The 18,632-nt window shown below is 42.7% G+C and overlaps 1 protein-coding gene across 3 annotated transcripts in view; it reads left to right on the top strand.

Annotated features, from left to right (window-relative positions):
- Nucleotides 1-10,026, top strand: part of LOC115654054 (G-protein coupled receptor 183-like) — a 51,433-nt gene extending 41,407 nt beyond the window's left edge. The window contains exons 1-2 of one of the 3 annotated variants that reach the window (XM_030567998.1): nucleotides 3,865-4,190; nucleotides 7,316-10,026. In XM_030567998.1, coding sequence (XP_030423858.1) covers nucleotides 7,327-8,394 — 1,068 coding nt within the window. In that variant the 5' untranslated portion in view covers nucleotides 3,865-4,190; nucleotides 7,316-7,326 and the 3' untranslated portion in view covers nucleotides 8,395-10,026. Of the gene's footprint in view, nucleotides 1-3,864; nucleotides 4,191-7,312 lie in introns of those variants that run through there. The other 2 variants (XM_030567992.1, XM_030568004.1) reach the window with 2 other exon arrangements.
- The last annotated feature ends 8,606 nt before the right edge of the window (nucleotides 10,027-18,632 follow it).

Below are 18,632 nucleotides of genomic sequence, written 5' to 3'. Positions count from 1 at the left end.
TCTCCAAGATTTTGATTTTGAAATTCAACACATCACAGGAGCTTCTAACAAAGTTGCTGATGCACTCTCCCGTGAGAGTTTCCCAGAATCCAGTAGTTAAAAAGTGTTCTTAAAATGTAAAAGTCTGTTAGTTATATACTTAGTAGTATATGTAAAGGTGCATGTGTTGTATTAATCTGTTTATTTTCAAGTTCTAGAAGGAAATTGCCGCCAGTGAGCTTCCCCACTGTCTGCAATTTGGGGGGCGTGTCATAAACAGATAGCTAAGGGTTAATGTCTCTTTCACCTGAAACACCTGACCAGAGAACCAATCAGGAAACTGGATTTTTTCAACTTTGGGTGGAGGGAAGTGTGTCTCTGAGTCTTTTGTCTGCTTGCCTGCTGTCCCTGAGCTTTGGAGAAGTAGTTCTATTTTCTAGTCTTCTGTTTCTAAGTGTAAGGACAAAGAGATCAGATAGTAAGTTCTATGGTTTCTTTTCTTTGGTATTTGCATGAATGTAAGTGCTGGAGGGCTTTAATTTGTATTCTTTTTGAATAAGGCTGTTTATTCAAAATTCTTTTAAGCAATTGACCCTGTGTTGTATCATCTTAATACAGAGAGAACATTTGTATTTTTTCTTTCTTTTTATATAAAGTTTTCTTTTAAGACCTGTTGAAGTTTTTCTTTACTTCAGGGAAATTAAGTCTGTACTCACCAGGGAATTGGTGGGAGGAAGAAATCAAGGGGAGAGCTGTGTGTTGGATTGCTAGCCTGATTTTGCATTTCCTCTGGGTGAAGAGGAAAGTGCTTTTGTTCCAGGATTGGGAACGGAGAGGGGGAATCACTCTGCGTAGTTTCACAGAGCTTGTGTCTGTGTATCTCTCCAGGAGCACCTGGAGGGGGGAAGGGAAACAGGATTATTTCCCTTTGTTGTGAAACTCAAGGGATTTGAGTCTTGGGGTCCCCAGGGAAGGTTTTTCAGGGGGACCAGAGTGCCCCAAAACACTCTAATTTTTTGGGTGGTGGCAGCAAGTACCAGGTCCAAGCTGGTAACTAAGCTTGGAGGCTTTCATGCTAACCCCCATATTTTGGACGCTAAGGTCCAAATCTGGGAATAAGGTTATGTCAAAATATATAAAAATACAAACCCTTTTGTAGAGACAAAGTACTTATTTTCCATCCTCTTTGTTGTGGGTTGCAGCAAGGTTGGAGTCTTTCAGAAGGCCTCAATGAGTTCTAGAATGACATCATTTGGGGCAATGCCACTCATGACAGACTGGAAGAGGCCATGATGTCCATCAAGGCATAGGAGGTTTCAGAGATATTCTCTGCCCAGACCCCCAGGCTTTGAGAAACTATTCTGAGGAGCTCCTGGTGAGCCCCAGAATCATCCCAAGAGGGCTCAATCAAGTGCCTGCTACCGTCTAATCAGGTGAGGAAGATGACGATGCCTGTATGGGTACAAGGCCTTGTTCTCCCTTGGCCCTGGAAGGATCCAGCGGGACTGGATTCTGGGGTCCCTTGCTGGGCCTGGTACTGGCTTGAGGTTTCTGCACCAAAGATGGTGGCAAGGGGAGCTCTACGTGCTGAAACAATAGAGAGAATGATCTCCTCCACTGTGACCCCTCGACTGGTTGAAATGCTTAGGGCTTCAAGAAGGGCCACCAGCATTTGCCAGTGTGCTGGCCAGGCCATTGGCAGGAACCCTTGGCTCATGTCAGCCATCAGGTAATGGCAGTTGGATCAAAGCCGTTTCCTATGGGAAGTATAAGACTCCAGTACTGACCGGTACCAGAGAGCAGAAGAAGGCAAACGGCTCTCTGCCATCATTGCTGGTTTCCCTTTCAAAGGCCCCTGAGGCCTTTATGCTGCAGGAGCTCTTGCTTCTGGTGCCAGTTCAAGCCTGGGGGACGGCAGTACCGGGTGTGATGGTAGCTTCTTTGCTGCCTCAATTGCCTCTGGCATAGATGGTAGTGCCAGAGCTGTATCCTGATGGCTTGGTCCCTTCCTGGATGCCAGAATCAAAGGTACTATGCTGGCAGCTGTTGAGTCTGAGTGGCCTGGCATGGATCACACTCTGCTGACTTCCCTGCGAGCAGCAGACCTTGGAGTTGGGGAGTGCCCCCATCCATCTTCTGCTGTCTCCTCCTCGGCACCGATGACTGGGAGCAGGCTGAAAGTCCTGTTGAGGTGTGGGCCTCCTCTGCACCGGAGATGCCTGATGGTGCTGAGAGTTCCAGGACACAGAAGAAGAGTCCTTTCTCGGTGCTGGATTGGCAAAGCAGTGCTGTCTGTCCCTCAGAGAAACCAGAGAGCTTCTCACCAAGGTGGAGGTGCTCAGTGCCGAGTCAGCATGGTTCAGCTCTGTTGGAGGACAGAGAGCTGCCTCCGTAAGAAGGAATTTGAGTCTTTGATCCCTGTCCTTGGTATGGGGCTTGAACTCCTTACAGATCCTGCAGTGTGTTGGTCAATGGGACTCCAAGGCAGCTAGAATGGGATCACTAATGGGCATGGGCTTGTGGCAAGCCACACACAGCTTAAACTCCAGGGACCAAGGCATGCCCAGATGTTGAGTAAGGAGGAACCCCAGTAAGCAGGGTTCCAATCTACTAAACGAACTAAATTCCAACAACTATAGCGAACTATATACAGGTAGAGAAAACTAAAGTCCACTGAGAGAAATACTTGTGTGAATGCAAGGACAAGCTGAAGTTCCAGTGACCCTCACAGGCAGCAAAAAGGAACTGAGGAAGAGGCAGGTTGCAGGGCCATATATGCCAGCGCTACGAGGGCGTGACTCCACAGGGCACCAAAACCAATCCAATAGATACCAATGAGGGAAAACTTTCTAATGTGTGCACTTACACTGGAATGGACATGAGCAAGCACTCGAAGAAGAACAGCGCTGACATCCTTTTTTTTTTTCAAAATAAAAGTTGGCTAAGATGTACAGATTTTAAAAGCCACTACAGGGCAAGCACAGTTATTTCCCAAAAAGTTGTTCACGTCAAGAACACTACACCATTTGCTGCTAAATGCCTGTCACACTGTGTAGTAAGTTAATACAGACTGCACGCTTTTATTAGTACAAAGAATGAACCCTGTAGTGGTCTTGTGCTGTGAATGAATAGTCAGGAAAATTACTAACATACTTGAATCACTTGAAAGAACCTCAAACCCAAATGCATCTGAAGGACATGCACATTTGCGTGCACACACACACCTTGCTTCTTCCATTTTTTCAAATTAAACCTGAGCTACTGATCCCGATTCTCTCTTCACACAGGTTTTGCATTGGTGTAACACTAGAGTTTTCGACTGACTCTCAGTCCTAATGGCACCTCACAGTAGTGTCAGGGAATCAGGGAATTCTAGGGACAATCACATTTAAGGGTGTGATTTAAGAACACAACTAAATTCAGCATAAAGCATAAAGGCACAAATTACACCTTTAACTCACTTCATTGATCTTCTAAGTACAGCATGTCTCCAATCATTGTCTTACACAGCACACATGCAAGCAAAACCCAAGCACAATGTTAAAGATAATATATAGTATTTTAGTCTCTCCTTACTTTGGTGAGTTTAGAGCCTTTAACAATACATGCTTGTGGTTTAGTGTTCTGGTATAAATCACTTCCTTAACTAGTGAGCAAGAATGAAATCTATTTCTTGTAATAAAAGAAAAAGAAGGTGGGGGGAGGAATGATGAAATCTTCAAAATATTCAGCTTGGGGAATTTGCTGGGTTTTTTCATTCCTTTCTCACAAATTGCAAACAAAGAACTGCATAAATGTTATTGTGCTAGAAAGAGAAGCCAGATGAAAGAGCACCACCTTGTCTCACAAGGCTCTGTGCAGCATGAAGCGGAAGGGGAGTATGAAGAACCACTTACCTGCTTTCTCCAGCAAAAAGTATCTCACAGCTGACAAGTGATACAAAGGACCGTTTGGCTCTCTTTCAGTCACCACCCAGACAATGATGACTAGATTAGGAAAGGCAGAGCATTCTTCGTTTTTGGTCTTCTCTCTCTGTTTCTGCTCGCTGCAAGGCACAGAAGGGTTTTTACTGAAGCACTAGAAGGGGACTTTTTCAGGGACTATTAGAAGAATATTACATTTAATAAATGTACCACTAATATAGCACAGGAGAAAGAGCTGAGACAAGAACTTCTCAACAGCCATCACCACCTCTTGGCCATCAGCCCCTGGTAAGCCAGCTCTCTTTGTCTTATTTTCTTACAGGTATTGTACTTTCAGAGACTGACTTTAGCAGTGCAAGGAAAAAAATGACTACGTGGTTTTTTAAATAGGACCTTATCAAAAAAGCATCTCTAACTAACTCATTGTATTTTAGATTCTTTGGGAACAGACAGCAGTCCAGTTTTAATAAGATGGTATAGTGTCTATTTTCTGCAGAATGACTGTCTTTAAACAAGTTTTCTACTAGGCTGTACTGTAACCATCGTCATTAAGAGGTAAATGTACCTACAAAATTACTTACGTAACACTGCTTGAAAGTTTCATCTGCTGAATTTGCACAGGCTAGGATACATGGTATTTACCTAGAGCATTTCTCCCAGTTTGATCTTGGCTTGGAGGGGGGTGTGTGTGCGCTATTCCACAATGCAAGTGAATTACTGTACAGCACTGCTCCTCCCAAGTAACCAGGAAAGTGTCAACTCTGATCTGCTGTGTTTTCAAAATGTTTCAGGGAATTTTTAGTAGGCTTTGATAGCCTTCGGCACGATTCACCAGCTCTGCTCTGGAGAGGCTGTTGCTTCGGCAGAGCGGTGTGGTTAGTTTGCGCAGTGCCTACCTTTGCTATGCCTAGCCACTGTTACATACACACCTACTCACTATTGATTGAATTGAGGCATCTACATGTGGAGTCAGGCTAGGAGCAAGGGGAGAAGGTGCACTCTCCGAGTGCCAGCGGCAGCAGCAGCAGCAGCAGGCATCCTGGCTGCAGAGGTGCTCCCCAGCAGCACCATTAGTAAGTGATAAGACCAGAAAACCAAACCACAAGTGTGACATGATAAAAAGATCTAATTTAATCCCACCAAAGTCAGGAAATGAGCACGTTCTGTGTATTGTCTACAACACTGAGCTCACATTTTGCTGCACAGACCCTCTGTGACGAGACACAGTTTCTAAAGACACATGCTATTGTAAAGCCATTGTGCTTTGGCACAATGAGGGAAGTGAAGGGTAGAATTCAAGTTTAAAGATGCATTTCTCTGACATCGACTTCTTGTTTGGCTTTGGGCAAGTTTGTGTACCTCAGTTTCCCCATGTGGAAACTGGAAATAATTCTTACCTACCTCAGAGGGATGCTGTGAGCATTATGATGTAACATGCCAGATAAATACTGAGGAGACAACATTTAAATATATAAAAAGGCAGAAGAGAGAGAATAAAATGAAGGGTAAATACAAACAAAATAGTGGCGCCTAAGAGTTTCCTGTTTAAAAGGAAAAAGATAAGGAAACAGAGCTAAAGCAAGAGAAGAAACCAAAGAAACAGCCCTTCTGCCACCCATGGAGGCACTCAGAAAGACGATTTGTTTTTCATATTTATTTGTATTACAGTAGTACTTAGAGATCCAGCTGAGACCCCTTGTGGTAGGCATGCAGTGAGAGACAGTCTCTGGCCCAAAAGACACTGTGGTCATGAACACAGACAGGCCAAACCAATGCTGGAAGGAGATACAGACGCATAGGGCAGTGGAGTGACTCACTTCCACAAGGTCTGGAAACAGGTCAGTGGAAGAACCAAGAAAAGAACTTGGGTAGCCAGACTCCCCATCCTGTGCTCTATACACTTGATCATGCTGCCTCCTATAGCAGTAACAACAGTAAAGCCTCACATTTGCTCCCATAAAATTAGAGATGGGTGGAACTTACAAAACTTACAACCTTCAGAGTTCGGGGTGCACGAATCTGGAGTTCTGAGCTAGCACGCTGCTAAGATAAAAGAGGTGTGAAAAATCTGGGTTCAGCTTCTGAACACCGCTGATCCAAAATTCAGGGTGGGAGGGGTTAGCTGTAGGTTTTCAGTTCAATCCCCTCTCTGCCTACTGAGGACACAAGAAAAAAGCACATGCAATAGAAGATATTTTGTTCAATGACTGGTTTGCGATGTAGTCTTTCCAGTGGGCTTGGGACCCAATCAACTGTTAAGAACCAAAAAAATACATTTCCCCGCAGTATGGCAATTACAATAATTATATTTTAGCAGCAATACATAAAGAATAGCAGCAGTGTGGAAACATGACTTCCCATTACAGAGACCCTCAAATAAGCAGATAGAAGGCAACTTTCTCAGTGTGCTGGTTAAAAGGCAGGTAAGGACCTATCCAATTTCAGCAGCATCTATTGTGAAAGGAAACCACAGCAAAAAAGAAGTAGTGTAAGGTTCATTTTATAATGTGTGCAAGTAAATGGCCTTACTTCTGTAGTGCAAACAAAGGAGACTGGCTGTAACCAACGTTTGAATTTGTCTCCAAATCTTTATGTGTTGGCAAAATGATACCAACTATTTTTATTTGGCACCTAAAAGTATAGGTAGGAGCTACTGACTCCCAAGCCAACCTGGAACCCTGGTGTATTAGAGCAGCAAATGGGAAATCAGGAACTGTACTAAAGACAGAACATTGTTGTCTTGGGGTGCTTGGGTGAGTAAGGACCACATTCAAACTGAGTGGAGAACTCAGGATCTGGACATATACACTCATCTCAGGAATAGTGTTGATATAATCTATAGGTATTACAGTTTGCAATTATAAAAGGTTTCTAAACAACCACAAATAAATGTAGAGATATGGTTCTTCAAATGGATATTTTGATCCTTGCTCCCTTTTCTGGCACAAGCTGTCAAAATGAAAGAAAGTTTTATTTTATTGACCTTCCCCTTCTAAATTTCCCCTCCTCTATCATGTAATTTTCTATCTGAATTCTACATCTCCCTCTCTATAAAGATATCATGTCTCATCCACCAAACATGTTTAACAGGCAGCAACAATTTCTGACACACTGTGACACAACACCCCCTGCTATTGGTTTCCAAGCTAAAGAGTTTTGAAGAAAAAAATAAGTCACAGTCTTTGTTCAGAAAGTTACACTAGGAACTGAGTTTCCCAAATGACTAAACCTGCTCATCATGGCTCAGAATGTACTCAGCGTGTGGAAATTCGCTGTTCAAATGAGAACTCTCACTTCTTTTCGTATGAGAGTCTACTGAAGTACAAAGCCTAAGCAGTTTTGTTATCTGTCAAAACAGAGAGTGCACATTATTAGTAAGCTGCTAATGTCATGTCTTTTCTTCTGCCAAGGAGAAGTCCACAGAATGGCTGCCAGTGCTGCTACTGCTGCATCTCAGCTAACTGTCTTCACCTACAGCAATGAAAGCAGCTGCGACGTGTATAACCACCACTTTGCAGCTAAAGTAATTTTTTCATTCTTTTACACTGTCCTGCTGGTCTTTGGCTCTTGTGGAAACGTCCTTGCCCTTTATGTCACCTTCCACCGAGGGAAGAAAATCAACTCAACTGATCTCTACTTAATCAACCTTGCTGTGTCAGATGCCCTTTTCACACTTGCTCTGCCGGGAAGAATTGCTTACTACATCTTAGAATTCCACTGGCCTTTTGGAGACTGGTTCTGCAGGGTGACGGCATTCATCTTTTACATGAACACCTATGTGGGCATCTACTTTATGACATGTGTGAGTGTCGACCGCTACATCGCCGTGGTCCACACTCGACGGCTTGGCAGATTTAGGAAAGTGAGCCGAGTGAAATATATCTGCATGCTGATATGGTTCATTGTGTTCCTGCAGACAATATCATTGCTCTTCAGGCCCATGACCAAGAAGATAGGAGATAAACTGACCTGCATGGAATATTTCAACTTTGAAGAAATTCCTAAGCTGCCATTTATCCTTCTGGGTGCTTGCATGATTGGATTCTGCCTACCAGTGGGGATTATATTAGTTTGTTATGTGCAGATCAACCTAAAACTATGCAGAGCAGCCAAAGAAAACCCTCTGACAGATAAGAATGGGCACCACAGAAAGGCTTTCACAATCATATTGGTTGTGCTCCTTGCAGTAGTGATTTGCTTTAGTCCTTACCATTTAAATATCATTCAGTTCATGATCAGAAAGATACTGTACCAGCCATCTTGCTCAGCACAGAAAGCCTTCAAGATGTCTCTTCAAATCACAGTGGCTTTTATGAACATGAACTGTTGCATTGATCCAATAATTTACTTCTTTGCATTTAGAGGGTATAAGAGAAGACTCCTAAGACTATTTAAAACCAGTGGCTCAGCTCCATCCTCCTCCACTGGAAAGTCATATTCAGAAAGCAATAGCAACAGCCACAACCAAGGAGTTTGCTCATCCTCAGCTTAGCTATAACATTTTCAATGTGTCCATGTCTACTCAAAGCTCTTATCTTAAAAGTATCCATTGTTGCACTGGAGAAATTCCATAGGTGGCAGCAAAGGTGGGAGCATAAGTATAGACAAGTTGCTGGTGTCTTTGCCACTGTATCATCTAACACTCGCCAGAACACAATGGCATGGTACTAAAACCACCAGCACCTCTTCCACACTTATATTCCCACCGTTCAATGGAGCTGACCCAGTGGCAGGAGAAGGGTGGAAGTCTTAAGGAAAGAGCTGGGTATCGACAAGGTCTTAGACCAAGATACATATTTTTACACACATACACACACAATATCAGAAGTGTGAGCAGTCATTTTATGATTTCTGAAACTTGTTATAACAGCGTGATATTAGAAATTCATTACAATTTGAACATGTATTTCTTATAGAAGTTTATGGCTTGGAATTCAGTAGGTGTACAAACAAATGGACAGAGTGAGATCCTCATCTTCTCAGTAGTCATTAAAATAAATTAAAACATATTCACAGCCCTTGGAAATGGCATGCACAAAACTGCTTTATATAGAGCATAGCTTCTTGAAAATGGTAAAAAGTTTGTGTGTTTGTTAAATCTGGAATGATGCTCTGAAATAGCAAATATTCAGGTATTAATCCAGTTAAATTAAAGTGATGAAGCAGTACTATGAAACAACTAATCACACCCAGTGTTCTACAGCTATTTGACATGAAGCCAGTCTTCCATTTTCCTGTCTTGTGATTGAAATTTTACTTATTAGCATCCACTAGACCCTAGGAGATGGTTAAAATCAGCAGCAGGAATGTCCCTCTTTCAAAAGTCTGACCTCATCTGTATAATCCCAGAGTATCTACAATATATTTTAAAACTGAAACTGACTCAAAAATTTCTCAGATGATCTAGTGACTTGATATGTCTGTACTGTGGAAAAAGACAAAACAGAACTGCAACTGGCCACAACAATTCCTGTAACAAGTGAATGTAATCTAATAATTAGCAGTGGTGAGCTGTTAAAAAAAGAAGTTTGGACATGAGGGGAGCTAAATGTTTTCATTCTACTTTCGAATTTAAGATTGTAAATTTATTTTGAAGATTAGGGTCTAAGCATATGTTGGATTGTCAAGTGTGGAATATTTTAACAAAACAAAGGTTTTCAGAAAAAAATAGGTCCCTATTTCTGCTCCCATTCAAAATGGTCAAAAGCAGTTTCATTGTCTCAAGTTAATCTAGACAAACCATATGTGATAGGAGGTAACATAGTGCAATACTCTGAAGAATGTAGATTTTATAAATTATTTGGGGTCATGGAGTCATCAAAGATAGGAGCTCATCTTACAGAATACACAAACAAAATTTTCCATTCTGTTTGGCATAAAACTGGCCAGCTAATTTTGTTGGAAGCTTTTTTTAGCTATAAATGTCGTTGCAAATGAGAGTCATGACAGAGAAATAGAGACAAAGTCTTTGGGTTACATATGGGTCTAGATGTATATAATCATTGACAGTAGAATAATAAAAATATAGGTCTGGAAGTGACTTCGTGAGACCAGCCCACACTGAGGCAGGACTAAGTATACCTAGACCACCATGACAGAAGTTTGTCTAACCTGTTCTTAAAAAACTTCAGTGATGGAGATTCCACAACCTCCTTAGTAACCTCTTCCAGTGCTTAACTATCCTTATAGTTGAAAGTTTTTCCTAATGTCTAACCTCAATCTCCTTTGCTACAGATTAAACAGATTAATTCTTGTCCAACCTTCAGTGGACATGGAAGACAACCGATCACTGTGCTCTTTATGACAGCCTTTTAACATATTTGAAGACTGTTATCAGGTCTCCGCTCAGTCTTCTTTTCCCAAGACTAAACTAATACAGTTAAAATGCCCATTATGAGGATAAGCTGTCTAGAAAGACTTTGGCTCAACCTCAGAATCTGAACAAAGGAGGATAGGTAGTAGTGTATGCTTTGCACATTGCCTGTCTTTAACCTTTTTAAGGAGGAGGGTGATTGAGATCTTTGAAGTTCCTCCATAGAGTTAGTTTATGACCATTCTCACGAGGAGTTGGAAAGGTAACATTATAATTTTTATCAAACATCAATATTTAAAAAATGTATATGTCTAGCTGCTTTTCAAGACTTTACATTAGAAATGTCAGATTCTGTATCAGATCCAGTGACTAAATTACTTTGGAAATCCATTCAAATAGTTGGGTACAACAGAGAGCACAAAACAATGTACAGGTTTTCTTTCATACACACACTATAAGAAACCTGAAGGAATAAAGAGTCTTAAAAATTATTGCAAAACCTCACACACACTTTGCTTTGTCAAACAAGACTTTTTCCCCGATTCTTAGTGATGAGTAGTACAATATTCCCCGCTCCCCCCCCCCCCCGCAAAAAAAAAGAAGCCTTGCCTTTCAGACTGGCTCTGTTCTTCATTGCATTTTCTTCTTCAAATAAAAACTTTGTTTTGTGAATTGCAAACTTCATTTTTGCATGAAATAAAGCTTCCAGGTGCTCTTAAAACAATCTCAGTTGTTGGAACAGTAGTTAGATCTGATGTCCACGTATTGCTGTTGCACAAAAACCCTCCTTAAAATGCACTTCTTCCACTGAACCTACTAAATTTAATTCCCTTAAATTAGAAGCACGATTACACTTCTTTTTAAAAAATTGCAATCAGCACCTAAGAGGATCATGATCTAAATGACAAACCAAACCGAACCAAACCAAGGTGATGATTATCCCATGCAAGGGGCACTCTCTATTCTCAGCTCGTAAAATCAGTGAGGTAAGGACAGCACTTTCCTCTGTGTTTTGTACCTTATTGATGGAGTCATTGGAGTTTTGTTACAGCTGAATGCCTTGTTTTGGAGCAAACAGTTACGAGATTACAACACACCTGTGACGGGCTGGGTCACAGAAACCCCCTTGGGACTGCCAACTGATGTGCTGGGACTACCTCTGAGCCTGTTTTCCCTGCCAGCTTGGGACTTCAGTGCCCTGTCTTGTTGAGCCAGACACACTAGCCTGCTGCAAACACAGACCGAGGTCTAAACCATGTCCACCACAAGCTGCAGGCTTAACTGAAAACAGCTTAAGAAGTGTTCCTGTGTCCAGCACCCAGATCCCAGTTCCCAATAGGGTCCAACCCCAAATAAATCCATTTTACTCTGTATAAAACTCATACAGGGTAAACTCAAATTGTTCACCCTCTATAACACTGATAGAGGGATATGCATAGCTGTTTGCTCCCCCAGGTATTAATACTTGCTCTAAGTTAATTACTAAGCAAAAGTAATTTTATTAAATATAAAAAGTGGGATTTAAGTGGTTCCAAGTAATAACAGACAGAACAAAGTAAATTACCAAGCAAAATAAAAAAACACACACGCAAGTCTAAGCCTAATACAGTAGGGAACTAAATGCAGGTAAATCTCACCCTCAGAAATGTTCCAATAATCTTCTCACACTGACTAGACTCCTTCCTAGTCTGGATGCAGCAATCATCACACCCCCATAGTTATTGTCCTTTGTTCAAGTTTCTTTCAGGCATCTCTTTGGGATGGAGATGCTATCTTGTGAGCCAGCTGAAGACAAAATGGGGGGGTTTCCCTGGCCTTTTATATTCTCTCTCTTGTGGGTGGAAACTCCTTTTTTTCCTGTGCAGAATCACATCTACAAGATGGAGTTTGGAGTCACATGGGTCAGTCACATGTCCATGCATGACTCAGTTCTTTACAGGCCAACACTGTTGTTTACATGTTAGTTTGAATGTTCCCAGGAAAGCTCAGATGTGGATTGGTGTCTCCCAAAGTTCATCATCAGTTAAGTGTTTCTTGATTGGGCACTTACTGAGAATAGTCCTTTCTCAAGAAGCTGACCAAATGCTTCACTGAGCCTACTTAGAATCAAAACATATTGAGATACAAGTACATAGCCAATATTCATAACTTCAACTACAAAAATGATACACATATACAGATAGCATAATCATAACCAGCAAATGGACACCTCACCTGACAACCTTTGTACAATATTTGCTGCAAATATATAACAGAGATTGCAACAATGATCTATACGGTCAGAGTTTATGTCAATAACGTCACAACACCTATTTATTATTTATTTCTGCCCCAAAGAGCTCAGATTCAAACAGACAAAAGGAAAGGGATAGGAATTTTTTTACCCCAGATGGGACATGACCCCACTATCTCTGGCTTAGGAAGCCAATGCCTTAGCCTTTAGGCCACTGGGGCTCTATACTACATATACTACACGTCAAGTGTTCAAGGTACTAAATTGGCCACATTAAACGACATAATGGTGTGATAACACAATTAATTGTCCTGTTGTATTGTAAATATAAAGATTATCCCAGGGTAATCACAATTTAATCCTAGGGCTTGATTCAAAGCTCACTGAAATCTGTGGAAAGATTGGCTTTGGATCAGTTCCATAGATCATTCTGTTTTTAGACTGTAAAATACTCTGAGAAAAGGCACAAATTTCAAAAGCCAGCTCTATTTAGATTGTACAAGCTTTGAGATGCATGCTGTGTCTTCCTTTTTCATTTGTAAAGATGTAACGCAGCACTGCCAGCATGGTCTGCTCTCAACAAATAACTAAGAAATAACTAAAGTACAAAAACACTTTGCTGAGAAGCAGTCAAGGTGGCTACATGCACACCATACCTGACACAAACCCAAGAAATGTTACACCATTCAACTGTACATATCCTCTACTCCACCCACAGACATACTTACCATTACCACAACGACCGTAAACCAAAGAGCATGCAGCACCACCTTACCTTAGCCTCTCAATTCTGCAGACCTCCTGCACACTTCCGTTTAGCAAACTACGCCCTTCCAGCACTAATAGTTGTAGATCTTTTGTATCTTGGAATAGGGTAGTTTGGTAGAGGACATGATGAAAAGCTGTCATTACTAGAGGTGTATATTAATTTCCTATGGTGTCTACAAATGCCTTGTAGGGGACTCGACAAAGGATCCTGGGAACCTGGAGGTTGGTTCTGAACCTGTGCCACAAAAGTACAGCATCATAGAAGTGTAGGGCTGGAAAGGACCTTGAAAAGCCCTCAAGTCCAGTCTCCTGTGCCGAGGCAGGACCAAGTAAACCTAGAACAACCCTGGCAGGTGTCTATCCAGCCTATTCTTAAAAACCTCTCTTGAAATTCCATAACCTCCCTTGAAGCCTATTCCAGAGCTTAACTACCCTTATAGTTAGTCAGTTTTCCTAAACCTAAATCTCTCTTGCTGCCAATTAAGCCCATTACTTCTTGTCTTACTCTCAGAAGACATGGATAACTATTGATAACTGTCCTCTTTACACCAGCCTTTTACATATTTGAAGACTGTGACTTGATTCACACTCAGTCTTCTTTTCTTAAGACTAAACAAAAACAGTTTTTGTAACTTTTCGTCGTAGACCATGTTTTCTACACCTTTGATCATTTTTGTTGCTCTCCTCTAGCTATTCTATTTTATCTGACTCAGGTTATTTTATTGCTCTCATCATTGGGGTATCTGAACACTTTCAGAAATGACTTAATCAATGCAGCTAACATCTGTTACTTGTGGTTTGTCCTTTCTCCCATCCTCTGCCTAGGAGGAAAAGTGTATGAACTGATGAAAAAAAAGACATTAGTTATCAGGAGCTGCATTTCTTTGACAACTAAAATCTCCTCTGTCAGAAGTTGAACATAAAACTTCTTGTTGTAGAATAAAATTCGACAGAAGAATGCAGCTTTTATGATGTTATGCACTGGGTACTCAGGGTGCATAAGTTTTCAGTGGTTGAATAACAGCAAAAAAAGGCATTTAATTTCTAACAATTTCTACTCAAAGACTACAGAGTGTACCAGATCTACTCAAGGTTCTTTCGTATGTCCATTTGTGTGCAGAGAGCCAAAGTTTTTTAGAATACATCAGTTGATAAAAAAGTGCGGGGAAAGGATCAACCTGACATGGACAAATTTCAGCAGCAGACCAAATTCAAACAGATCTTATTAAAAGTTTATGAAAAGAAAAACAAACAAACAATACTTGGAAAATCGAAAAGGCACAAACGCTAACACTGGATGAGATTTCACACTGAAGGGCTACCTATATGTAAAGAAAAACAGGCATTTAAAATTATGACCCATGTTAAACCCATCTCAGGACACAATCCTAACTAAGGAGCCACAGTAAATGCCTCTATAACAGGGGTCGGCAACCTTTCAGAAGCGGTCTGCTGAGTTTTCATTTATTCACTTCAAGGTTTTGTGTGCCAGTAACACATTTTAATATTTTTTAGAAAGTCTCTATAAGTCTACATATTATATAACTAAACTAGTGTTGTATTGTAAAATAAACAAGGTTTTCAAAATGCTTAAGAAGTTTCTTTTAAAATTAAATTAAAATGTTGATTTTATGCTGCCGGCCCTCTCAGCCCGCTGCTGGTCTGGGGTTCTGTTCACCTAGGCCGGCAGTGGGCTGAGTGGAGCCTGTGGCCGGGACTCCGGCTAGCAAGGTCCAGCAGCCAGAACTTCAGACTGGCAGCGGGCAGTGCAGGGCCAGGGGTCGGGACCCCAGACTGGCAGTGGGCTGAGTGGCTCAGTTCACTGCCGCTTAGGGGTTCCATCCTCCAGCTCCTGCCAGCCGGGATCCCAGCTGCCGTACCCGCTCAGCCCACTGCCGGTCTGGGGTCCCGGCTCTGCCCACATACAGTGGGGTACCTACCTTCCCCCTGGTTCTGGCCCATTCTCTTCCTCTCTCTGCACTGAGCTGAGGGTGGGAGTGCACTGAGCACAGGGCTGGAGATGAAAGGTCTGGCCAGGAGCTAGCATGAGGGAGGGGGCTGAGTTAGGGCAGGAGATTTGGGTGTGGGGCACTTACTTGGGCACAGGGCCAGCTCCAGGGGTTTTGCCGCCCCAAGTAGCGCGTGCAAAAAAAAAAAAAAAAGACAAAAAAGCCGAGATCGCGATCTGCGGCAATTCAGCGGGAGGTCCTTTGCTCCGAGTGGGAGTGAAGGACCCTCCGCCAAATATGTGAAAGTGCTGCCCCTCTCCGGAGTTGCCACCCCAAGCACCTGCTTGTGAAGCTAGTGCCTGGAGCCGGCCCTGCCTGGGCAGCTCCCATCTGGTGTGAGGGGTGCAGGTGGAAATGTGGGGTGTGTGTGCAGGAGCTCCCGTTTGGTGCTCAGGGTGGGGGTGGGGATGTGGGGGGTGCAAGAGTCAGGATGTGGGGGGGCTGGGGATGTGGGAGGGTGCAAGAGTCAGAGCAGAGGGTGGGGGCATGTGAGGGGGTGCAGGTGTCAGGGCAGAGGTGGGGCTGGGTATGTGTAGGGGTGTCAGAGTCAGAGCTGGAGTCGTGGAGCAGAGGGGGTGGAAGGAGTCAAGCAGAGGGCTGAGTATATATGATGGGGGTGCAGGGCTCAGGGCAGAGGCCTGGGGTATGTGTGGGGCACAGGGCTCAGGGCATGGGCTTGGGGTGTGTGTGTGTGGGGGGTCAGGGCAGAGGGCTGGAGGGGATATGCCTCTATTCCACGCCCCCCTTCTCCAAGGCCCTGCCCCCACTTCTTCTCTGACTCCGCCGAGAGCAGCAAGCACGCTGACTCTGCTCCTTCCTGACTCTCTCCCTTGCAAGGGCCATCAGCTGATCGGCCGGCAGGGAGGGAGGGGTAGGAACCCAGCACACTACGGGAAGAGGCAGGAGAGCCAGCAGGACCAAGCTTCTACCCCCTGCCCCCGTGGAGGGGGAGGGGGTAGCAGAGGGTGGAGAAGAGTGGGCCAGGCTGGGCAGGACTTTTAATGGCATGCTGCTGCCTGCCAGGACTCCAGCAGGCAGCAGTGTGCCATTAAAAATCGGCTCGCATGCCGTCTTTGGCATGCGTGCCATAGGTTGCCGACCCCTGCTCTATAATAATGAACTAAGAATTATGTTAGATGCCTCCCTGAGTGAGGAGGGATCAATTTCCTATGCCACACAATAGCAGTTCAGTGTCACTTAAGTAAAAGACTGGGAGGTTTACATTTTCATACTTATATGGTAAACTTTTTGCATTCTAGTCATGTATCCTTCATGCCCAGAAGTTATAGATTTCACATGGGAAAACAGAAAATATCTAATGAGGTACTTATCCAGTCTCCATCTCCATGGCAACTAAGCTCCTCCCAACTACTGAAATGCATAAATGAAACATCACCATCTTGCTCTCTCTTTCCCTCCCACTCCTTAGAAGAGAGATATTGATTAGTGTATGGATTTTGTGAATCAATTGGTAAGAGAGGTGTGTGTGTGTGTGTGTGTGTGTGTGTGTGTGTGTGTGTGTGTGTGTGTGTGTGTGTGTGTGTGTGTGTGTGTGTTGAAGAAATGTGTTTTCCATTGAATTCTGATACAGGTAACACTGGTCTACAATTTTTGAGACGTCGTCTGCTTCAGAGATAAAATGTGCTATTTATTATGTATTTTGATGTGCTGAATTCAAATATGACAATTAAAACAACTGATTGGCTACTGTTTCTAAGATATTTAAGTTTTTACATTTTATGTCTGTGTATATTGTGTAGATAGTAGAGTTTTAATCATAAATTGTAAACCTAGGTCTTTTCATGTGTTTATGGTTGCTTTACATGATAATATTTCACCTGTCCTGTTTACGTAACACTTTAAAAATCAGCAAAAGGGTTATATAAATAAAATGTATTATGAAACAAAAGGCAAAAAACTATTATGTACATAGTTTAGTCCTATTCAGTGTCTACTCGGCGCTTCTTGGCTTGTCTCTTGTATTCATTAAATGGAACATCTCTTGTCACTGTCCAGCAATAGTCTGCAAGCATTGATGGGCTCCATTTGCCCTGATAGCCTGCCAGGAGATTCCACTGCTGTAGTCTGGAGCCCAACAGCTCTGCCTTACTCTTGGGTAGTTCCAAATCCCTGACAAGGTCATTCAGTTCACCTTGTGTTATGAGATGTGGTTCAGAGGAGGAGGATGGGAGAAAATGTGGGACCTGTGACATTGATGGTTCAGGACCAGAAGTTTCATCCTCTTCTTCTTCCTCGTCTGACTCAAGTGAGAATGATTCTGGTGCATCAGGAACCAGCAGTCCTTCTCCGTGAGGTATTGGGCGTATAGGTGATGGAATGGATAATGCACAGTCCACTTTTTCTTCTTTGACACACCTTTCCCAGCTGGAGGCACCATGCAGAAGTAACAATCGCTGGTATGATCTGTTGGCTCTCTCCAAATCATTGGCACTGCAGAAGGCATAGATTTCCTTTTCCTGTTCAACCACTGGTGAAGATTCATTGCATAAGTGTTGCACCATATGTGTGGGGTCCACCTCTTGTCCTGATCTCCAATTCTGCAGCCAAAATAAAGGTGATAGGCTTTCTTAACCATAGTGGTTATACTGTGCTTTTGTGATGCAAAAGTCACTTCACCACAAACATAGCAGAAGTTATCTGCACTGTTCACACAAGTACGAGGCATCTCTGCTCACTTTGGCTAAACAGAAATGTGTCCCTTTGCAAAATCAAACACTGACAAATAAGAGAGCACGACACTGTATGATTTCTAGAGCTGATATAGGGCAATTTGTTCAGCAGAGTGATGTAAGCTTCGTTATGATTGCATCATCCATGACTTCTAGGAATAACATGATGCAATTCATATCATGTATGATGCAATACCAGCTTCAGATTGCATCATTCATTGTTTTGCCTAAAAAGCAAGTACTGTCCAAACCCAGTCATAGATTTATTCATAGATCCAGTCAAAGATGTATTTTAGTCATTTCTGGTTTAAATTGAGATCCCTTCCCTTTATAACTCACTTATCCTCCGCAATTCCCAAGTCAAGGGTTGTATATACTGACCCAATAACATATCTTGAAAACTAGAGGCAATCAACAATTTTAAGCATCATTTTCGTTCTCAGTGACCCAGAATTAGTAAAGTTGGACTACATTTATTTCAGAAGCATTTTGGCTGTAGAGCAGTGTAATTGCTCCTCCATGTCTCTTGTAGGAATGAGTCCCACGGTCCTTGCTGTGAAAGTTCTGTGTTTTGCTCCGTTGCAGTTGATCTTTATGGAGAAAGAGAACAAAACCTCCTTGTAGTGAGTGGTGCTAGATCAGAAGTGGGCAAACTACAGCCTGTGGGCCCTATTGGCCTGAGGGACCATCCTTCCTGGCCCTTGAGCTCCTGGCCGG

This window comes from Gopherus evgoodei, chromosome 1 (genome assembly GCF_007399415.2).
Source record: "Gopherus evgoodei ecotype Sinaloan lineage chromosome 1, rGopEvg1_v1.p, whole genome shotgun sequence".
NCBI classification, from domain to species: domain Eukaryota; kingdom Metazoa; phylum Chordata; order Testudines; family Testudinidae; genus Gopherus; species Gopherus evgoodei.
This window is presented reverse-complemented; position numbering and strand designations above follow the sequence as displayed.